This window comes from Hemitrygon akajei, chromosome 14, assembly GCF_048418815.1.
Source record: "Hemitrygon akajei chromosome 14, sHemAka1.3, whole genome shotgun sequence".
NCBI lineage: Eukaryota > Metazoa > Chordata > Chondrichthyes > Myliobatiformes > Dasyatidae > Hemitrygon > Hemitrygon akajei.
Window position 1 is genome coordinate 6,971,763 of NC_133137.1, and position 24,267 is coordinate 6,996,029.

General features: G+C 40.9%; 1 protein-coding gene across 3 annotated transcripts; it reads left to right on the plus strand.

The window, feature by feature from the left end:
- The first annotated feature begins 267 nt into the window (after positions 1-267).
- On the plus strand, positions 268-23,591 carry LOC140738271 (synergin gamma-like). 3 transcript variants are annotated; one of them, XR_012101343.1, is made up of 7 exons: positions 268-612; positions 8,448-8,517; positions 11,655-11,751; positions 16,172-16,332; positions 17,392-18,097; positions 22,860-22,961; positions 23,304-23,591. XR_012101343.1 is itself a non-coding variant. In XM_073065437.1 (6 exons), the coding sequence occupies exons 2-5, from the start codon at positions 8,467-8,469 to the stop codon at positions 23,019-23,021; spliced, it is 471 nt and encodes a 156-aa protein (XP_072921538.1). In that variant the 5' UTR covers positions 319-612; positions 8,448-8,466; the 3' UTR covers positions 23,022-23,037; positions 23,304-23,591. The 3 variants fall into 3 exon arrangements, 2 of the variants coding, with proteins under 2 accessions (XP_072921538.1, XP_072921537.1); XM_073065437.1 differs by lacking the exon at positions 17,392-18,097 and having other exon boundaries at positions 319-612; positions 22,860-23,037; XM_073065436.1 differs by lacking the exon at positions 17,392-18,097 and having other exon boundaries at positions 320-612.
- Positions 23,592-24,267: the final 676 nt, after the last annotated feature.

Sequence of the window (24,267 nt, forward strand, 5' to 3'; positions counted from 1 at the left end):
CCTTTCCTCAGATTTAATTCTCCTGCACTTCCTGCTTTCTTATCCCATTGATAAAGGCCAAATAAACATTCAGTGGGGGCTGAATCCCTTTTCAAGGCACTGTATGTTGTATATATTAATTAGTAACATTCTTACACCAAATGGTGTTCTGTTAAAATCTGCGGGGTTACATTTAGAGTATTGTGCAACATTGTAATCCAGTGCTTCAAAGGAATCTGCGTCCTGTTTAACACGACTTGGCAAAAGGATCTCATATCTGTTCAGAATGCCGGCTAACCAGTAATCACATGACCTAATAAGACAGGAAGTTTAAACCCAGAAATCCTTTACTTCAGGGCAAAGGGCACTGAACTTAACTTCCCTTTATTCCAGCTAATGGAAAAATGCTTGAAGTGTCTGATTGCTGTATGAACTGAACTCCTTGGGTCCATTTTGTTTTGAAATTCTTCTGTGGAGGATTCTAAATTGCTTCTGTTCTTTGAAACTGCTGGCTGTAACTTATTTAAATTAACCTCCAGCTTGCTGGTGGCTTGTCAAGTACAGAATACACAAATAAATGTACTCCAAGGCCTGACGGACTGAAGACAGACAAGTCGCCACTTTACAAGAATGGTAAGAAAAGAGGAATGTGAAATGTACATTTTTATATACTGGATTTAATATTGCACCTTATAAAGATACATTGATTTTGTAATCTTATAATTCATTTGTATCCATATGGTCCATTTGTTAACAATGTATAGGTCATAAAGGAGTCAGAATCAGTTTTACTATGTCAAGGGAAGTTACAGCTTAGTGCCTGAAACAAATATATGTTTCATGTGGTAATACCATTTTATCTATCTAAATTAAGTAGAGTAACCAAGATTTGCTGTTAATCTTGGATCTCGATCCTAGGACAGAATGTTACGGCGATTTAAGTATGATGCCAGAGAGTGTTAATGCAGTAGTGAGAGCATTGCAACATTTAGAATACGGCTCACTGGTGTTTCTGGGATCTTGTGATAGACAATTTGGTCTGCCAAGTTTTAAATCCTTGTTAACACTTTTAATGTTCTTAATTCATTGTAAAACTTGAGGCTAAAGTACCATTTCCAAACAAGTAAATCCTTTTCAACATTCAATCACACCTCAGTCGTTTAAAGAATCATAGTCATACAGCACTCACAGCAGGGAAACCAGCCCTTCAGCCCACCTAGTTGTTGCCAACCTGTTTTTCTGCCTAGTCCCATCTATCCACACCCGGATCATAGACCATCCTTCCACTCTTATCCACATATCTATCCAAACTTCTCTTAAATGTTGCAATTAAACCTGCATCACCACTTCTGTTTGGTAGCTCGACTCACACCTGCAGCACCCTCAGGTTCCGTTAAATATTTCACCTTTCGCCCTAAACCCATACCTCCTGTTCTTGGCCAGAGAGAAATCCTGCGTGTGCTACCCTATCTATACCCCTCAGAATTTTGTATTCCTCTGTAAGATCTATCTAGTAGCCAGTTAAACCAGACCTGCGTCCAAATTCACTTCACCAACATCTTATACATGCAGCCTCACCAAGTGCCTGTACGCTTGCAGCATAAATTCCCTACTGTTAAGTCCAATCCCTCCAACAACATGGAGCAACATTCCATTGCCTTCTTAATATCCTGTTACATCTGCAAACCAGTCTTTTACAACTCGTACAATACAAATCCCTCTGCACAGTAGCATGCTGCAATCTCTCACCATCTAAATAATAGTCTGATCTTTTTCCTTCCAAAGTGGATGACCTCACATTCACCAGTGTTGTACTCCATCTGACAGATCCTTGCCCACTTGCTTAATATAGCTATATCTCTCTGCATACTCTGTGCAGTTTGCTTTTTCACTCAGTATAGTGTATACAGCTAACTTAGATACACTACGTTTGGTCCCGTCTTCCATATCGTTAATGTATATCGTGAAACAGTTGCAGCCCACCATGACCCTGCAGCACTCGCTCCTGACCACTGATGCCGACCAGAGAAACACCCGTCTATCTCAGCTCTGCCTTCTACCGGTTAACCAATCCTCCACCCATGTTAATATATTACTCCCATCTCCATGCATCCTTATCTTATGGATAAGTCTGTTTTTGTCTCGTTATTCAAAAGCTTCCGGAAATCCAAGAAAGTAATATTTGCTTGTTATCCTCTACACACTTTGCTCATTAACCCTCAAAGGACTCTAGTAATTTTGTCAACCAAGACCATAAATCCATGCTCTGTCTGCCGATGGAACCACCTCAATCAACTATCTCAGCATTTTTCCCTCACCGATAGCTTCAGGCATTTTCTCATCTACAGACGTTAAACAAATGTACCTATCCAAACTTTGCTTAACCGTTGAAATCAAGCTCACATGCACCACTTGTGCTGGCAGCTCGCTCCACACTCACAACCCTCTGAGTGAAGAAGTTTCCCTCCATGTACCCCTTAAAATTTTCACTAATTCACCCTTAATCCATGCCCTCTGGTTGTGGTCCCACCAAACCTCTGTGAAGAAGCCTGCTTGCATTTACCCTATCTGTACCACTCATAATTTTGTATACTCAATCAAATATCCCTCAAACTTCTACATTCTAAGGAATAACCTATTCAATCTTTCCTTATAACTCAGGTCACCCAGACCCGGCAACGTCCTTGTAAATTTTCCTCTGTACTCCTTCAAATTTATTTACATCTTTCCTGTAAGTAGGTGACCAAAACTGCACACAATACTCCAAATTAGCCTCACTAACATCTTATACAACTTCAATATAACATCCCATCTCCTATACTCGATACTTTAATTATGAAGGCCAATATGCCAAAAGCTTTCTTTATGACCTGTCTACCTGTGACACCACCTTCAGTGAATTATGGACCTGCATTCCTAGATCCCTTTGTTCTACTACATTCTCAGTGCCCTACAGTTCATTGTATAAGACCTACTCTGGTAGGTCCTACTGAAGTACAACACCTTGCACTTGTCTGCATTAAATTCCATCTGCCATTTTTCATTCCATTTTCCGGCTGATAAGGATCCCTCTGCAAGCCATGATAGCTCACTGTCCACTAGACCCCCAATGTGGTGTTGTCTGCAAATTTGCTGATCCAGTTAACCACATTATCATCCAGATCATTGATATAGCTGACAAACAACAATGCACAGACCCCTGTGGTACTCCACTAGTTACAGGCCTCCAGTCAGAGAACCAGCCATCTACTACCACTCTCTGGCTTTTCCCACAAAGCCAATGTCGAATCCAATTTACTACCTCATCCTGAATGTCAAGCGTCTGAACCTACTTGACCAACCTCCCATGCAGAACCTTAGAATACATTCAAAAACTTTCCCACTACTGATGTCAGCATCACTAGCCTATAATTTCCTGGTTTATTTTTAGATCCTTACTTAAACAGCGTAACAACATGGCTATCGTCAATCCTCTGGTACCTTTCCTGTTTGTAAAGATGAATTAAATATCTTCGCTAGGGCCCCACAATTTCTGGCAATTTGCCTCCAGTAGAGTCCAAGAGAACACTTTGTTCAGACCCTGGGGATTTATCAACCCTGATTTTCCTCAGGACAGCAAACACCTCCTCCTCCTCTGTAAATATGTATAAGGGTCCATGAAGTTGATACCGCTTTGCATCACTTCTATGGACCATCTCCTGATTAAATATAGATGCAAAAAATTATTTAAGATCTCCCCCATGTGTTTTGGCTCCACACATGGATGACCATTCTAATCTTCCAGAGGACCAATTTTGTCCTTGCAATTCCTTTGCTCTTAACATATCTGTAGAATCACTTAGGACTCTCCTTTACCTTGTCTGCTAGGGCAATCTCCTGCCTTTTTTCAGCCCTCCTGATTTCATTCTTAGTTGTTTTCTTTATTTCTTACTCCATAAGCACCTCATTGTTCCTACCTGGCTAACCTGTTGCATACCTCCTTTTTTTTTTGCTTAACCAGGGTCTCAATATCTTTTGAAAACCAAGGTTCCCTACACCTTATTTTTTATTCCAACAGGCACATACAAGCTTTGTACTCAGAAATTCACTTTTGTAGGCCTCCCATTTCCCAAGTACACCTTTGCCAGCAAACAGCCTGTCCCAGTCCAGACTTGCAGATCATTTCTGATACTGTACCATCAAAACTGGCCTTTCTCCAATTTAGAATCTCAACCTGTGGATGAGACCTAGCTTTTTGTATATTTACTTTGAAACTAATGGCATTGTGATCACTAGATGCAAAGATTTCTCTTACACAAACTTTTGTCACCTGTCCTGTCTCATTCCTTGGAGGCAGATCAAGTAAGGTACACTCTCTCACTCGGAGTTCTATGTACTGATTAAGGAAACTTTCCTGAACACATTTGGCAAACTCTGACTCACCTAGTCTTTTTACAATATGGGAGTCCCAATCAATATGTGCAAAGTTAAAATCGCCTTCTATAAGAGCCTTGTGTTTCTTGCAACAGTCTGTGATCGCTCTACAAATTTGTTCCTCTAAGTCCCGTGGACTGTTGGGTGGTCTGTAATATGGCCCCATTAATGTGGTCATACCTTTCTTATTTCTCAGTTCCACCCATAATCCTCACTAGACGAGTTCTTCAATCTGTCCTGATGGAGTACCCACCGTGACATTTTCTCTGACTGGTAACAGCGCCCTTCCTCCATTAATCCCTTCTGCTCTGTCGCTTCTAAAACAACAGAACCCCATAATATTGTCCCGCCCCTCCTGCGACCAAGTCCCATTAATGACTACAACATCATATTTCCAGGTGTTGATCCATGCCCTGAGCTCATTTGTCCTTCCTACGTTAGTTCTAGCATTGAAATAGGGCACTAGCCACAACATGCTCAACCTTTTGATTCCTGACTTTGTTTGAGGTCTTACCAACACATGTCCACACAACCTCTCCACTAGCTCTTCTGGCACTCTGGTTCCTATCCCAGCTTTTTATGAATAGACTTGTTCTCTGTGAGAGTCAGAAAGTTTATAAAAGGTCTCAGCAAACAGCCTGGCTGCAGACCTGCTTACTGTGATGTAGGTTCCTGCAAGTTTAAAAATGTAAGTTGAATTAACCTTTGGAAAGGGGACCTGTTACAACCTGTTGGTAGTGATTAGACTATTAATGTTTGGACTTATGAAGGTCTTTTAACTGGAACAGCCTGTACCTTCCATAATTTTTTTAATGTAAGATGCATTGATAATTCTCTGAAAATAAATATTTTTATAACTAGCACAGAACATTCTAAAACATTGCCAGATTAAAATGATATTCCATGCTCTCAAAGTTACAGACTGCCAGGCCTAATACTTTGGAGTACAGGAATACTGGTAAGACAATAAGTAACCCAAGCCAGATCTGCTTCTTAATTTTATCCACCACAGATGATTCTGTCACCCTTCTTGCTCTTACCAATCATAAATCTATCAATCTCAGTTTTGACATTTTAGTTAATGTAGATTCAACAGTTTTTTGGAAACAGGAATTTCTCTATCCTGAAGGTGGCTTGGTCTTAAGTTTAAGCTTGTTTCTCATTGATCTGTGCTCCCACAACTCCAGAGGAAACAGCTTCCAGTCACCTCTGTGACTGAGGAGACTCTCTGTCATCTTTAACGATAATCCTGCGTGTGCCAAAATGCTTTAGCTGATGGGTGACCATGTTGTCAGTCACCACCAAGGGAACAGAACTCTGACAGTTCTTGATTGTGAATGAAAGCAAGTAGGCTTGTTCTCTGTTTCTCCCTCCTAGCTAATGAGCAAAGGTGCAAAGGGACATCAGAGAATTTCACACACACTGCTTGTGGAGTCACGGTTGTACAGAATAGATAGAGCTTCTCAGATTCAGATGCAGATTTATCGGTCACATGTACGTACAGAGAAGTGGATTGCTTGTGTTCACAAAACCTAACTAAGCATATGCTGGGGCAGCCCGTAAGTGATGACAACATAATATGCCCCCAGTGCTTGATGGAACACAGAAAACAAAAATCAACAAAATGACAACACTAAATCAAGCCCCTTTCCTTCCTCCCACCCACCCACTTACACACATGGTCAGTCCTCCAGTCTCCAGGCTTCCAAACTGGATCCAATCTTTGGTATCAGTCCCCAAACTATCCAATGATGGGACATCAAATTCTTGGCTTGAAATCTGGGCTTGCTGATCAACCAGCCCTCGTGTCTCTGGCTCACACAGACATATTATCCCAGGACCTAGCAGCCTGGTGGAGGTTATCCAGATATCAACCCCTCCTTGTGAAAAAAAAACTTACCATGGTTTCTCTCCTTAAGCATATGCTCTATTGATTTTGATATCCCTACTATGGGGGGAAATATTTTGGCTTTCTACCCTATCCACACCTCTCATAATCTAATCTACTTTTATCAGTTCATCCCTCAGCCTACTTCATACCAGGGAAAACAAACCCAGTCTGTCTGATCTTTTCCATAACTAAAGTCTTTCAATTCATTCAAATCTCTTCTGCACTTGTTCCAGTGTAATCCCATCATTCCTATACAACAGCACACAATACTCCAAATGTGGCCTAACTAGTGTTTTATAAGGATGTCAAATATTTTTGCTTCTAACATCTCACATTAAAACTGTTACCATCTCTCGTCTGGGCTCCTTCACCTGAGGAAATAACTTTCCCTCTATCTGCCTTTCATCAATTAAACCTTCCTTTCATCAATTAGACCTTCCTTTCATCAGGGAAGTTTAATAACTTCTCTTACTAAAGGGAAGATAAACCATTTAACCTGGTTTTGTTCTGATAAATCTGCTCCAAGTGTATCCAAGGCCAATATATATGAACTGGTTTAAGTACCCTGTCTCTAAGAGTGTTCAAACTGAAGTCTAACCAGAGCTTTCTGGAACTGCACTGTGACCTACATCTTTCTGAATTTCATTCCCTTTGACATGAAAAGCAAGATTCTGTAAGATTTCAGAAATTCTTTTGTAATTATCCACTAGATTTCAGCAGCTGGATGCCTGTTCAGTTGTCCTCAACAGTCCTCAGTTCTCATCATTTAGAAAATTCCTTTTTCTGAAGAAGATGACCTCAAACTTAACCCACATAATTTATTTCTGTGAATCCTTTGTTCAGATCCCTCTTGTACATTTCTATCTACATCTATCTCCAATATTTAGAGCGCCACCAACAAACTTAGGTATGAGGTGTCATCTATAAACTTGGATATGAGTCATGACATTCCTTCATCTAAGTTATTGGAATATGTAATGAAAGCTGAGGCCCTTGATTAGAACCATCAGACTGTCTATTCACACCATTCCAACTTGAGAACCCAGTCTAGCTCTGATCTGTAAACCAATCTGTAAAGAAAGTGTTCATTCAGTTTAACTTTTTAATATCCATATTGTTTCTGCAATCTCAAATATTTCAATAATGTTGCTGTGAGATTGCTTTCCCATCATTAGATACTATGCAATATGACATGAATCCAAAGGTTTACAGAATTCCAACAATAAGGATATCATCAAACTAATGCAAGTACATGAATGTTTAAAAACTATGACATAAAGAGTGAAATTCCATCACTTGTTTTCGACATAACATTAACTCAATGGCCACTTTATTAGGTACATCTGTACACCTGCTTATTAATGCAAATATCTAATCAGCCAATCATGAGGCAGCAACTCAATGCATAAAAGCATGCAGACATGGTCAAGAGGCACAGTTGTTGTTCAGATCAAACATCAGAATGGGGAAGAAATGTGATCTAAGTGTCTCTGACCAGGGAATGATTGTCGGTGCCATACTGCTGATTTCCTGGGATTTTCTCACACAACAATCTAGTTTACAGAGAATGGTGCCACAAAAACAAAACAAAAAATAACATTCAGTGGGTGAAAACGCATTGTTAATGAGAGAGGTCAGAGGAGAACGGCCAGACTTTTTCCACATGTTGCAACAGCAATGTGCTGAAGAGCATCTCTGAACATACAACAAATCGAACCTTGAGAGTGGATGGGCTACAGCAGCAGAAGACCACAGACTTATTATACTCAGTGGCCCCTTTATAAGGTACAGGAGAAAATGGCCACCGGGTATAGTTTGTTGAACTTGCATTATATCTTGCATTGATGGCCAAATGAATAGACTTCCTCTAGAATTTTGGTAAACAGTAAGATTTGTGATTAGAGAGCAGCATTATAACATGCTCTTGATGATCTAAATCCAATAATACTTCATACTGCTTAGTTCAACAGGAAGACAATACCTGGAAACCCAGCCCATGTTAATTCCTAAGGTCCAGCCTCTAGAGGAAAAATTCCAGAGAAGAACAGCATTAACAATGTATTTGCTCCTGTAAAATATACCCATGTTGACTGCCACAACACAACTTGAATTTATTCCACATTCTGCATTAACTTAACAAAACTGTACATTTTAATTCCCACAGTGTTTGCATTCTGTGCATCATGGAAGCCAAAGTCAACCATTTACAAAGATGTCTCAATGGCATTTATAAGGTAAAATATGTTTATTTTAATATTTAATCTCTTATTCCAAAATTAAACAAAGTATTATGTTCTCTGCACATTTTGCATTTTACTTAAGAGTGTGAAGTCTCATTTGTAGTTATGGGTAAATCAACAATATAATTTAATAAATGCTTTTACTAAATTTGATGCCTTGTAGAGAAGTTTATGGAAAGGTGGTTGAAAGTGAACACAACATGCTGGAGGAACTCAGCAAATGAGGCAGCATCTATGGAGGGAAATAAATAAAAGTTTTGGGTCGAGACCCTTCATTAGGACTGATGAAAAAAAATTGTTTTCTGGTGCATTTGGGAATCTGGAGATGTGTTTCAAGTATCACTCAAGTTAACCAGCAAACCCATGTGGAAAAATGAGGGAATATTATTGATAAAGTTAAATCTGTCAAATATACAGCTTACCGCTAAAGGGGAAGAAAATCATGTGAGATGTATCAAACCTTCACACCCACTTGTGTAGTTGCTAAAGCTGAATTTTATTTTCAGGGGAATTTTTAGCATTTTGTTTCAACACAACCTAGTATTTGAGAAGTACAATCAATTACTTTCTCTTGCTCTCAAAGAAATGAGCTCTGATCATTTGATTTTGGGTTAGCTCATTCTCTGTATTATGGAACCATTTCATAACTATGATGGAGGTCATGTGAAGCTGCTCCAGTGGTACCTGTTATTGTGGATTTCAGCTTTGGAAGTTTTGATAGATGCCATTAACCAAGCCACAAAACATTTTTTAAGTTCAAAGGTCAATGCAAAATTTATTATCAGAGTACATTCATGTCACCACATACAACCCTGAGATTCTTTTTCTACAGGTATACTCAGCAAATCTATAGAACAGTAATTGTAAACAGTAAACATCAGGAACTGTAAACAAACTCTGCAAATGCAGATATAAATAAATAACAATAAATAAAGAGCATGAAATAACAATATAACAGAGTCCTTAAATAAGTGTAACTATCCCCTTTTGTTCAAGAGCCTGATGGTTGAGGGGTAGTAACTGTTCTTAAACCAGGTGGTGTGAGTCATGAGGCACTTGTACCTTCTACCAGATGGCAGCTGCGAGAAAAGAGCCTGGTCTGTGTGGTGACCTTTGATGGATGTTGCTTTTCTACGGCAACCTTTCATGTAGATGTGCTCAATGGTTGGGTGGATTTTACCTGTGATGTGCTGGGCTGAATTCACTACCTTTTATAGAATTTTCCACTAAAAGGCATTGCTGTTCCCATACCAGGCCATAATGCAGCCAGCAGGCACACTTTCCACCACACATCTGTAGGAGTTTGGCAGTGTTTTCGATGACACGCTGAAGCTTCGCGTACTCCTGGGACGTAGAGGCACTGTTGTGCTTTCTTTGCAATAATATTTATACGATGGGTCTGGGGTAGTTCCTCTGAAATAGTGACACCCAGGATTTTAACTTTACTGACCCTCTCCACCTCTGATCCTCCGATGATTACTGGCTCATGGACCTCTGGTTTCTTCCTCCTGAAGTCTATAATCAGTTCCTTGCTCTTATTGACATTGGGTGAGAGGTTGCTGTTATTAAACCCCTCAGCCAAGTTTTCAATCTTCCTCCTGTATGCTGTTATATCACCCTCTTTGATACAGCCCACATCAGTAGTGTCAGTAGTAAATTTGTAAATGGTGTTGGACCTGTACTTAGCCACACAATCAAAAACGTAAAGCAAGTAGGGCAGGGGGCTAAGTACGCATCTCTGTGGTGCTCCTGTGCTGATGGAAATTGTGGAGGAGATATTTCTGCCAATCTGAATTGACTGGGGTCTACAAATGAGGAAATCCAGGATCCAAATGCTCAAGGGGGTAATGAAGCCCAAGTATTGGAGTTTACTGATTAGTTTTGAGGGGATAATGGTGTTAAACGCCGTCCCTTTTGATGCAGTTAATTATTGCAGCAAAGTTATGATTAAATGAACACTTGCTAAATTAAATTTTCAATATATGGGAAAAGACACTTAGGAGTGAGATGAAGAGAAATGTCTTTATTCATAGGTAGTGGACCTCAGAAAGCAGCAAACTTTGATGCCTTCCTCCAACATCTATTTTGATTTTTCTACCTGCTAGGTATATCTCCAGGCGTTGGAGAATTTTCCCTTACTTATCACTGACTTGGTTTTATTATTTTACATCTATAACTATTCTTAAATGTCCTCAAAGTAAGTAAAAATGAATCAAGATAACGTAGCTTTTTCAACAATTTAACGTATGATAAGTAGGTCATAGTCCAAGGCGTGTACTGATGATGATTGACAAGCCCAGATGAATCAATCTGTCTCTGAGTGCTGGAGCCCTGTAAGACATTGCTTCATTTAGTAATTCTAGTTGGAATGTTTAGGATATTTATGAATGTTCCATACTATTTTGTGGTATTGGTCCCAGGGCTTTGCTATAATGCCTCAATTTGCATAAGTGGAATTGTACATTCTTCTGCAATATACATATGAGTTTTAGTCCAGAAGATAAAGCTTAAGAACATAGAGATAAGAATACACTTTGGTCTAACTCTTGCTGATAGTCCGTCTCCCACTCTGTTCCTACAGCTGCCGTACCTTCAACAATGGAAATGTTAAGGTCTGGAATTTGCCTTCCAAATGTGTTTGCCCCTCCTTACTTTCTGGCTCACTCTGCTTTTCAACATCTCTCTCATTCTTTAAGGCTGTTGTCTAAATCCCCACTCCCTTTTGATCAAGCACTTTGATGCTGATTTTAATGTGTCTTTTTTAGGCTTGTTGCTAGTTTTTCTATTCCCAATGTTTTGCCACCCTTAAAGGCAGTTAGTAAATGACATGTTGTTGTTCAGGTTGAAACTGTGATCCAATTATCAATGGAAAAAGATAATCAACGTGTCTGGACAAACCTCACTCAGCTTCCAATGTGCGACTAATTGCCAAAGGCCTAGAGCAATCTAGTTACTTCTGCTGTAATAGCTGCGAGAGTTTGACAACAGACACATCCTGAACAGCTCAAGCTGGTCCATGCAATAAGGTGTTCAGAAGCTTGATGAAGTGCAGATGTTGACTGAAATTGAATGAAAAAGATTACCTACTGTGTATAGGAGTTTGTTTATATACTGATTTGGTCTTTTTTTAGGTCATTAGTGGTGCGAATAATATTTTGTGTGGAATCAGCCAGCCATCTGTGTGCAGTGAAGTGCTGCAGTCTCCACAGGGAGTTGCTTACATCTCAGGTGAGAAAGATTGGTGGCTCCAGCCAACTTCATTTCTGAGGCATTCATCCGTGCCTTTTGTTAACTCTGGACCTGTCTAATCCAGAGTTCTCTTGGCCACTGTCCATAATCTTGGTTGTATTCTGTCATGGGCCTGTATGCTGTGTTGGACCTAGCTCTGCATGCTACAGTCCTTTCGAAGGTACATTTAATGAAAGAGAAATGTATACAATATATATCCTGAATTTTTTTTCTTCGCAACCATCCATGAAAACAGAGGAGTGCCCCAAAGAATGAATGACAGGTAAATGTTAGAACCCCAAATCTCCCCCCCTCCCACTCATAAGCAGCAGCAAAGAAACAATCCCCTTCCCTCACCGGCAAAAAAAGCATCAGCGCCCCGCCACCCCACCGAGCACTCAAGCATGCAGCAAAGCATCAATAAAGACACAGCCTTGCAGTACCTCAAAGACTACTCGTTCACCCAGTATTTGACATACCACAGTCTCTCTCTCCCTAATAAGGGAGAAAAGAGGTGTCTCAGTTTGGAGACATAACAAACAACTCGCTGATTTACAATGTTAAAAGTCCGTTGTGTCGCTTTTTCTGAATTCTGCGCCCAAAGAACTCTCCTGTGATCACCAGCCTTTGCTAGCTTCTGCTCTTCTGCCCTGTCTTTAATTTTCGGATCCTTTCCCTGCTCCGTCAGTTCTTTGTGTCTACTCTTGCATTGCACCTTAGCCATTTCTTACTGAGCATCTCCGAACTCAGCCAGTCCATCTGCCATCTGTAGTACTCTCTCCTGGGCCTGGATTTTGGAGTTCACTCTCTTGTCACACATCTTCTTTAATGCCTACCTTAGCCATCCTAAATCTCCTGATTTTTAAAGTTTGTACATAATAGTTGCTCATCATATGAATCTATGAGCTTTTAATAAAATGACCCAAAGCCTATCATTGTCAGAAAATCTTTGATAGTGAGTGTAAAATAAAACAATTCCAACAAGTCAATTGAAATGTTTTAATAAACTTACAGAGTAGGATGTTTCCTAGTAGGTTACTTATGGAAGAATTACATAGATCAATCCCTGCCAAGCATAAATTCCCTGTCAGCATGCCTGACTTTCTGGCTGCAAATTAATGGTAATATGGAAACGCTGTTGTATCTCTGGACCTGCAGAGCCATTTAGAAAGTAGAGAAGAGCAGTAGTTTCTTCCTGTGTCAGCAGAATCAATATAGTTTAGAGACAAAATTAGTTCAATAATACACTCCTTGGTCTAAATACTCCACCGTGCAACTGGGTGTTGGACTTCCTAACCAACAGATAGTCAGGAGGTACAACTACTCCCACATGGGTGCCCCCCCCCCCCACCCCGGGGACATGTGCTGAGCCCATTGCTGTACCCAAGTAATCACATTGTCGAGTTCACTGATGACATAACAGTGATGGGTCTCATCACCAACAATGATGAGAGGCTTACAGAGAGGAGGTGGAAGAGCTCGAGGCCTGGTTTCAGGCAAAAAACCTCTTCCTCAATGTCAACGAGAAAAGGAGATCGACTTCAGGAGAACTCGGACCACTCACCCCCCCCCCCCCCTTTACATTGGGAGCACAGCAGCGGGTACAGCAAGCAGTTTCAATCAACAGGGAGTGCACAACCTTTTATGGCCCCAGAACGCATTCTACAGAGTCAGGAAAGCTCACCAGTACCTCTACTTTCTGAGGAGACTGCAGAATCTGTACTCACATCTTTCTACAGATGTGTAGTGGAGAGCACCCTGACAAGCTGCATCACTGCACGGTATGGAAACCGCTCTGTGGTGGGCAAGAAGTCTCTACAACGGGCAGTCAAAACTGCCCATCACATCACCAGCATCAATCTACCCACCATCATGGACTTATACACAGAAAGGTGCCTGAAAAAAGGCCCATAACATCAAGAATCCCACCCACCCTGCTCATGGACTGCTTGTCCCACTCCCATTAGGGAGAAGGTTAAATAGCATCTAGGCCAGGATCACCAGACTCAGAAACAGTTACTTTTCCCAAGCAGTAAGACTAATCAACACCTCAACCCACTATCCTTCCCTCCACACCCCCAACCAGCAGTACTTTATCATTTCCTGTTAGCCACTTTACGGACTTACAATTCATCTATGTATATAAGCTATCTTATGTATTTATATTTATTGAATTATTTTTATTGCATTGTATTTTTTTGTGCTGCATCAGATCTGGAGTAACAATTATTTTGTTCTCTACACTTGTGTAGTGAAAATGATATTACGCAATCTTGAATCTTAACATGCAAAGTGTTTTTGGGATATGGGTGCTAATTAAATTGGAGGTAATTTTTGTTTAGAAGTTGATGTTCAGAATGTTTTCTTTATTTATTTTGTGGCGATCCAAGTGGAATTGGTATTGGTTCATTGTCATGTGTGCTAAGATACAGTGATAAGCTTCTCTTGCACACTGTTCATGTAAATCAATTCATTACACTATTCACTGAGGTAGAACAAGATAAAACAATAACAGAATGCTGAATGAGGTGCAACAGTTGCATAGGAAGTATAGTGCAGGTGTACAATAAGGTTCAAGATCATAATGAGGTAAGTTGTGAGGACAAGATGGCATCTTATTGTCCTAGGGAACCATTCAAGAATGGTGGGGAAGTAGGCATCCTTGAGCCTGGTAGTACATGCCTTCAGGCATTCGTAAGTTGTAAGGGGAGAAGAGAGAATTCCTGGGTGGGTGAGGTCTTTGATTATGCCTACTGCTTTACTGAGGCAGCAGAAAATGTTGACAGAATCCATGGAGGGGTGACTGGTTACCATATCCACAACTCTGAAGTTTCTTGTAGTCAAAATAGGTGCACCAAGCTAGTTGCATCAATAAAATTTGATAAAGATTGATGGGGAAATGTCAAATGTCCTTAGTCTCTGAGGAAGTAGAGGCATTAGTAAGTTTTTTGGACACAACATCTACATGGTTAGACCAGGACAGTCTTTTGGTAATGTTCACTCCTAGGAACTTGAAACTCTTAATCTCAACAACGAAAAGCCAGCTTTTATGGTCCACTCCTGATTGTACTTGATAAGGTGGTTGCACACTGACTCTTTGAATTGCTGCACACTTTCTAATGAAGAAACTGCTGCTGCTCTAATCAGTAAGGGGTGCCAGGAGTGAGACCCGATGATGCTGAAGGAACAATGCATGTCATGGAGCAGGGACCGGTGTAGTTTGGTCAGGGCTACAGGTCAAAAATATTGACGTTGCCTCTGTTGATGAGACATGGTATTGTCTGGAGACATGGACTTCAATTCATCAAATAATGTTACGTTAGGCAATATGTTTACGTTATGCAAAAATCCTACTATGCATGTAAGGCAGGGGTGTCAAACTCATTTTAGGTCACGGGCCGGATTGAGCAAAATGCAGCTTCATGTGGGCCGGATCAGTCGGACGCGTGCGAATGCAGCTTTCGTTGCCTCCGTTTTTTCAGCCTGCTCTCATGTGTCTCAGTCTCTGCTATAACTACAAAGTGTTTCACTTTACAAATTCAGTTTCTTATGAAGAAGACTGCCGAGCAAGATTGCCGAATAAACACTAAAAACCCTGAAAACCTGGTACCTGAATAAACTCAGCATTAGCCATATCATACGCCATAGGCGCTTCGATTACTGGGGCCAGCTTTAATAGTAATTAGATATTATCTCGCGGGCCAAAGATAATTCCACCACGGGCCGGATTTGGCCCGCGGGCCTTGAGTTTGACATATATGATGTAAGGTCTTTGAGAACTTTATTAATATGAGGATTCATACTCATCTTAGCATTTATGGGATGATCCTGCCTGGGTTGTTGGCAAAAAGTCCAAAGCATTCATCATGCTCTTGGGAGCTTCCTTAGGTTTCCATGGTTCCTGTGTTATTTTTGCTTTCCATGCCCCAGGCCAATTGTTTTCTATTGCATTGTCCACATTCCATGTAGATGTGAGATGGAGGACCATCTGCTTAAAAAATACAGCATCTTCCTCATTGGCAAGTTTGAGGATAATCCTTAGTAACCAGAATGCTACAACTTTGGACAGAGATGATTTAGAGTGAGAACATCAAATGAGGGAAATTGAAGTGGTCGACGTCACACACAGCAGTTTATGACATTTGCATCTACAAAGAGTAAGAAATTTTGAGGTCCAGATAGATTGTGAATTTGGAAGTCAGATATGGTGAAGACTCCAGCTAAAGGAGTGGGTATCAGGGCCAAGGAAGAAGATCTCTGATTCTGTCTTTCATTCCATGGTAAACAAAGTAATCAGTAACTTCAATAGACTGATGGATCCTATAGTTAAGCTGATAACTGATGTGCATTTCTACGACTTGTTGCGAAAGTTTACCCATCTGCACAATATCATAATCCAAGTTCTCTTTGCAACTCCTAGGTGTCAATGAGGTGTATAAAGTGGCAAAGAGAGTGGAAGGAGGAATGAAAGACTTGAACATCGACAGCGAAAATCTCCAGGATTGTCTGAGAGACATTGAACTAACATGGAACAACCTACAAGCATTCCTCTCACTTAGTCCTTCCGTGTTACACATGCTGGTAAGTCTAGAAATCTTGGGCAGCAGTATGAATTGTAAATGTTTTCAGTTGTTTGTGTGATTACCCTAATATCATTTTAATAAATGCATTGATGCACTAGTGCTTTGTATCACATTCAAAACATTTGGGACCTGCTCTTTATTAATTTGTTTTAGTCAATTCACTTAAAATTACTAAAGCTTGGCAGTAGGTAGGAATGTAGGGGTATAGGTAGTGTGGATGCACACTATTCTTATCCCAGGGAAGGGGAATTAAAAACTGGCAAGCATAGGTATAAAGTGAGGGGTATAAAAGGGACCTGACAGATGAATTCTTCAGAGAATTGGTATTTATGTGGAATTAACTGCTAGAAGATGTGATTGAGGATGGTACAATAACAACATTTAAAAGACATGGGTAGGAAGGGTTTAGAGGGAAATTGGGCAAATGGGACTACCTTGATGGGCACCATGGTCAGCACAGACATAATTATCCATTCGTCTTGTTTCCAAGCTGTATTACTTTGTACTCTATCATTACATGAAGTTCAAGGGGAATATTAGGGGAAGGTTTTTCACTCAGAGAGTGGTTGGTGCGTGGAATGCACTGCCTGAGTCAGTGGTGGAGGCAGATTCACTAGTGAAGTTTAAGAGACTACTAGACAGGTATATGGAGGAATTTAAGGTGGGGGGTTATATGGGGAGCAGGGTTTGAGGGTCGGCACAACATTGTGGGCCGAAGGGCCTGTAATATGCTGTACTATTCTATGTTCTATGTTCTATTACATGCCCAAATCCTTGGTCTTGCAAGGCCATTTTCAGATGAAAACTGACGACTGTATGTCAAATATATTGACAGATCCTCTGTTTATGGGACACAGTGTTGCCTGGAGATTGTTGGGCTTTTTCCATCAAATCTTGTGCACGTTTGGCATAACTTCTGCAGAAGTCCTACTGTGCAAGGCATCCACCGTGCTCCAAGGAGCTTCCTTAAGTTTCCATGGTTACTGATTGTCCCTGTACAAAGTAAATTTATTATCAAAATACGTATGTGTCACCATATATTATCACCTTCTTGCAGGCATTCACAGTAAGACAAAGAAATACAGTAGAAGCAATGAAAAACTACACACAAAGACTGACAAACAACCAACGTGCAAAAGGAGACAAAATATGCAAATTATTTTAAAAAAATAACGCTGAAAACATGAGTCGTAGAGACCTTGAAAGTGAGTCCATAGGTTGTGGCATCAGTTCAGAGTGGAGCAGTGATGTTATCCAGGTGCACCAGAAGACTGTGCCATGCCCCGGCCTAATTTACTTCCTCTGCATTCTCCACATTCTGTGTAGGTGAGATATCAAGGAAAACTGGCACAATACCATACCATGGGCATTCTGCACTGCAGGAATACTGGAGACCTCCCTTATGAAGTCATGGAACTGAACACCATAGAAACAGGCCCTTTGATCCACCTGTTTATGCCAATCATCATGTTGATCTATACTAATCCCACTCGCCTGCATTAATTCCATATCCCTCTTTGCCCTGATCATTCAAGAATCTGTCAAGTTTGCAGGAAGTGATTTACTGGTCATGCATGTTTTTACAGGTGAATATAATGTTGTAATCGAAGACTGTTAGTTACAGGTCCGTACAGTGACTGGTTCGCCTGACTGAACTTGTTCTCACATTGGGCAACATCTCCTTCAAGTCCACTCACTTCCTCCAGACCAGAGGTGTGACTGTGGACACTTGCATGGGCCCAGGCTATGTCAGTTTTTGTCAGGTATATGGAACAGTCCTTTGTTTCAGAGCTACTCGGGCCCACACCCTCAACGTTTTCCCCACTACAGCGACAACTGCATTGGTGCTGCTTTGTGTACTTTAGTAGAACGTGATAATTTCATTACCTTGTTTGCCAATTTCCATTCTGCTTTCACCTGCACTTGCTCTGACTCTTTACTTCCATTTCTGGAACGCTGACCATGGAGTCCATGCTGAACTGTTACTCTTCTTAGTCCCAATGACCTGCATCCAAATCGTAGCCCTCCATACCCCTCCCATCCAGTTCTCTTAAATGTTGAAATGGACACCATGTCCACCACTTCTGTTGGCGTCTCTCTGATGGAAGAAGTTCCCTCTCCATGTGCCCCTTAGAAATGTCACTACTCATCCTTATGACCTCTAACTCAAGTATTATCCCACCTCAGTGGAAAAAGTCTGCTAGCATTTATATGCCTACTATCTATATCTCTCATAATTTTGTATATCTCTATCAAACTTCCTTTCATTCTGTTACACTCCAGAGAGTAAAGTCCTAACCTATTTAACCATTCTCTATAATTTGGGCCCTCAGGTCCTGGGGACACCTTTGTAAATTTTCTCTGTATCCTTTCAATCTTATATCTTTCCTGTAGGTAGGTGACTGGAACTGCACACAATGCTCCAAATTAGGCCTCACCAGCATCTCAAACAACTTTGACATACCATCCCAACTCCTGTACTTAACACTTTGATTTATGAAGGGCAGTGTGCCAAAAGCTCTCTTTCTGACCCTGTATACCTGTGATACCACTTTCAAGGCATTATGGATTTGTATCCCTCTGTTCCAATGCACTCCGCAGTGGCCTACCATTCACTGTGCAGTCCTACCCTGGTTTGTTCTCCCAAGGTGCGATACCTCATACTTGTCTACATTAAATTCCACCTGCCATTTTTCCAGCTGGTCCAGATACCACTGCAAGTTTTGATAGTCTTCTTGCTGTCCACCACGCCCCATATCTTAGTGTTATTTGCAATTTGTTGAACCAGTTTACCACACTAATGCCCGATCGCTGATATAGATGACAAACAACAATGGACCCAGCACCGATTTCTGCAGCACTCCATTAGTCTAAGCCTCCAGTCAGAGAGGCAACCATCTACTACCACTCTCGGGCTTCTCCCACAAAGCTAACGTTGAATCCAATTTACAAGCTCATCTTGAATGACAAGTGACTGAGCCCCCTGACTAATTTCCCAAACACAGGCAAATGGGACTGGCTTAGATGGGCATCTTGGTCTGCCTGGGTGAGCTGGATTGAAAAGTCTCTTCAATAGGTTTCAGTAATATTAGAGAAATGTATACAATATACATCCTGAAATTCTTTTTCTTTTTTTTAATTAGTTTTTTAATACATTTTCTACATAGCTACAGATTAAAAAAACACAGATCAAAATGAACATTAATACAGTGCAAAAATAAACATACAATAATAATATGATACAAAGAAAGGTAATTGAGAAAGCACCCAAATTGAAGACATGTAAAATTAGTATCCTCCCCAAGCCCCGCAACAAAAAAAACTCCAGACCAACCACAATACAATCTAGAGAATATAAATCAGGACAATCAACCCCCCAAAACTGTAAATACACTTAGCATCAGAAGATATTAATGCCTACTACCAACAAAAAAAAGGAGCTGAAAGCAAGGGACCGAAAAAAAACCCTAGTCAAGAGGAAGGTTATGAAAGTACTCAATAAAAGGTCCCCAGACCTTTTGGAACTTTAAATCCGAATTAAGAACTGAATAATGAATTTTTTCAAGGTCTAAGCAGGCCATAATATCGTTAAGCCATTGAGCATGCGTGGGCGGGGCAACACCTCTCCATCTAAGGAGGATTAAACGTCTAACCAGGAGAGAGGCAAAAGATAATATTCGACACTTAGTCGAACTCAGACGTAAATCTGTCTCGCCCCAGAAACTGAACAAAGCAATTAAAGGGTTAGGTTCTAGGTGGTGATTCAGAATATGCGATAACGTTATGAAGACATCTTTCCAAAGTTTCTCCAAGCTAGGACAAAGCCAGTACATATGAATGAGAGAGGCCTCGCCCCTTTTACATTTATCACAAAGCGGACTAATGTTAGGGTAAAATCGAGATAATTTAGATTTAGACATATAGGCTCTATGAACAACCTTAAGCTGTAAAAGGCAATGGCGAGCACAAAGAGAGGTTGAATTAACCAATTTGAGAATCGAGTCCCAAGTCTCATCAGATAAGGAGGTATTTAAATCATTCTCCCATGCCATTTTAATTTTATCCACAGGGGCACGTCGTAAGGCTGCTAATTTATCACGAATAAATGATATTAAACCTTTACCTAGTGGAATAATAGAAATAAGTCCATAACATTTTTCTCAGGCAGTGAAATTCTTTTTCTTCACAAACATCCACGAAAACATAAGATGCCCCAAAGAATGAATGACAGTTAAATGTTAGAACCCCAAAGACCCCAACTCTCCCCTCCCACACACAAGCAGCAGCAAAGCAATGACCCCCCCTCCCCCACCAGCAAAAAAAGCATCGGCACCCCCCACCAAGCACTCGAGCGTGCAGCAAAGCATCAATAAAGACACAGACTTGTAGTACCCCAAAGACTACTTGTTCACCCGGTAATTCAACATACCACAGGCTCTCTCTCTCCCTAATAAGGAAAAAAGAGGTGGACTGTTTCACAGTGAGAGGGGAGACATAACAAAGCAACTCGCTGATTTACGATGTTAAAAGTCTGTTGCGTCACTTTTTCTGAGTTCTGTGCCCAAAGAACTCGGGTCTCTGGGCACACGGCCAGCAGGCAGCTCGCTGCTTATGATCTTCAGTCTCCCACGATGCACCAGGCGGTGCCACCGGCCTTGAATCTGCCCGCGCCTCTAGAGCCACGAAAATCCGGCATCCTGAAGGCATGCTAGTCTTCCAGGCTGGATCCTTGGCATATTGAAAAGCGGCCAGTCGTGAGGCCCCGAGAGCGGGTCCTATTTCCCCAAAGAACTGAAGTCAGCGTGTAACTCCAGGTCAGGGTCTTCAAAAGATCCCTGAAAGGGAAAAAGAGATATTAAAGACAGAAATAGAGTTGTTTCCGCAGATGCAAGCAAAGGAGCTGCTGTTAGGCACCACTGCCTCCTCCTAAGTTCCGCCTCTTTTTGTGCTATATTACTCCATGGTTCAAACGCCATAGCTATTTGAACTGCTCATCCTACCCTGTCTCCTGTAGAGACCTTATTCCCCATTCTCACAGTTACCCCTTCTCCAATGCTGAGGCCTTCTGTCCATTTACCTCAGAAATACCTTCCTTCCTTCTTTGAACAGTGGCTTCCTCTCTGCCATTGTTTACAAAGCACTTTGCTGCTTATCATCCAATCACAGTGCCTCTTATCTCATCCCCTCTCCGCTGGGCCACAAGGATAGAGATCCCCAGCTCCTTCCCTTCCACCACACCAGCCTTTGCACTCAACAGATTGTTCTCAAAGATTTCTGCCAACTTCAAGGAGATTTTGCCACTAGACTCCTGCCCTTCATCCTCACTCTTGCCCTCTATCCTCTCTCCTCCTTTTCCAGCATTCCCTGGGCCCTGCTCTTCCATTACAACTCACTACTCCACTTTCTACAGCATTTTCCCTTGAATCTGCAGGTGATACAGCACAAGTCCCTTTACCCTTTCCCTTCCCAGTATCTAGAAAATCAGTCATTCTTTCTAGATGGACAACATGGATACAAGCCCTTTGTCCAACTGGTCCATGTTAACCAAGTTGAGGATCGAAACTAGTCCCACTTGTCAGCTTTTGTCTGAGATCCTTCTAAAACTTTCCTGTTCAAATGTCTTCTAAAGGTTCTCATTGTGCCTGCCACAACCACTTCCTCTGGCAGCTCATGCTACTTACATACTACCCTCTGTGGAAAAAAAAATTGTCCCTCAAGACTCCTATTAAACCTGCCGTTGCCCCTGGAGAGTTGAGGAACTTCGGCTTTCGATTCATTAAAAACATATTGAGCAATTTAAAGGGAATTATGGGATATAAGGATAATGCAGAAAATGGTGCCCTGGCAGAAGAGGGCCTGGAAATTTGACGATTAGTAGAACTGACTCAAAGAATCGAGTGGTCTTCTCCTCCTCCTTGATTCTCATTGTATTTTCTGATTCCATTGCTCTTTATACATTTAGATAGCAATACACAGAAAATGCTAGAGGAACCCAACAGGCCCAACAGCATCTATGGAAGAAAATGAACAGTTGATATTTCAGGCCACGGCCCTTCCTAAGTCCTGTTCAAGGGTCTCAGCCAGAGATGTCAACTGTCCATTTTCCTCCGTAGATGTTGACTGGCCCACTGGGTTCCTCCAGAATTTGGTGTACGCTGTTTCAAGTTTTCAGCATCAGCAGTCTCGTGTCTCCATACACCCAGACAGGTCTCCTCTACTCTGAAAGACGGGATTTGCAGAATATCATGTTATAAATGGATTCTGTAAATCTGGACTTATCACCTTCCTGTGCTTTTCAAATACCCGCTTTCCTTCAACATTCCTGACATTTGTATCAGATGCCACCTTAGCTTCTGGTGGAACTAGGTGACATTTTGGGGGGGAGAGGTCATCACTCTGCACTCTACAGGTACCCTGTAATAATAACCATCTTCATAAACCGAAAGGAAGGAATACACTTATTTGGTAAATGAGAGCAGGCAGCGGTTCTCCAGCTAACGTGGTTTGTCTTTTCATATTCTGCAGTGTTCTGAACAGACCCTTGACTGTTTAGCCGTCGCAGATTCAGCAAATGATCAGAATGAAACCTGTGGAGTATGCCTGCTCAGAACAGCCAATGAACTTAATGCAAGTACAAATGATTCAGACCGGATGTTTGCTGCATTGAACCTTGGGGCCAATTGCTAAATTTGAATGGACACAGGTCATTTGCATGTTATTTTCCTTGCATGCTGTGGATTTTTAATAACAAATAGGTTTGCTTTTAGGGTTGGTTCTCTCCTCATGGTGATCCTTTATCTCATCAGCTTTGGGTTAGCCTATATACTAACTTAGCTCCTAATTCTGTACTTGGTGCTGTGGAATAAATACTCCTTATTAATACCAAATGGAAATGCTGCAGAATTAGCAAATGCATGACTTAGTTTTCAAACCACAGCTTTACACTTCTTTCTCTTTTTTTATATATAGGGCAAAGTAAATTCAGTGCTTTACAACAGTTGCTACTATCATGCAAGTTGTGCAAACTTTTGGTTAAACTGCGTGGATTCAAATTTACCAGGTCTTATTGCAGTTGATGGAAGATCTCAGGCTTTGGAACAAGCAAGTTAAAGCAAGTCTTGCTGTTCCTGCATTGAACTGCAAACAAGTGTTGCACATGTTGTGAAGGTTTTACTCTTCCTGTGGCCCGATGAATGTAAATTATATTTATTCTTGGAACTGGAAGAATTCTTTACAAAATAAATAATTTTGTCAATGGCTCTTTGTATTATATATGAGGAAAAATACTTTAATGCATTCTATAGACAATGTAAAAATAGACTGAATAATCATGCAGACACGTTTGGCCACTGTTTTTATCCATTAATTTAGTCCAACATCATACTGCCAATCTTTGCCCACCTGGGTGGGATTTCTCTAAGCTGGTATTTCTATTTTTGCCTGGATGTACATAACTTAGTTGATAGATTACTACCAACATTCTCACTGATGTGGTAAAGCACCAATGCACTTCTCCATTTTTCAGTCACTGGGCTTGAGTATTCTATCTAGCTGTAGAAGAGAAGGTAAAGATCGATGGGTAGAAGGTAAAGGGCATTGTGATATTGTAAGCCCTTATCAAGTGGAAAATTTATCTTACTGAAAAACATTAAAACCTACATTTCAGATTATTTGACATACACTTAAGTGTAGGTCATTCAGTCACTCAAATCTTATTATTCAATACATCTTGAGTTATATATTATTTACTATGCATCACTGAGAATACATTAGTAATTTTGCCTTTAGACTGATTCACTTTATGTAGTTGTGGCCTACTGTTAAAGAGAGATGTTTCAAATATCTTGTGATCTATGAGGAATCCAAAGAAGGTATGTACTTTGTTGAAAGACTGCACTATTATGAATGTAGTTTTACTCTGAGCTTTTTGAAA

What these genes read in the sequence shown, in the direction of transcription:
- LOC140738271 (XM_073065436.1), top strand. Translation starts at nt 8,467, where the DNA reads ATGGAAGCCAAAGTCAACCATTTACAAAGATGTCTCAATGGCATTTAT. An exon ending in GGGAGTTGCTTACATCTCAG is followed by an intron (nt 11,752 to 16,171) that starts GTGAGAAAGATT and finishes TGCAACTCCTAG; the next exon opens with GTGTCAATGAGGTGTATAAA. An exon ending in GAACAGCCAATGAACTTAAT is followed by an intron (nt 22,962 to 23,303) that starts GCAAGTACAAAT and finishes TTTTATATATAG; the next exon opens with GGCAAAGTAAATTCAGTGCT.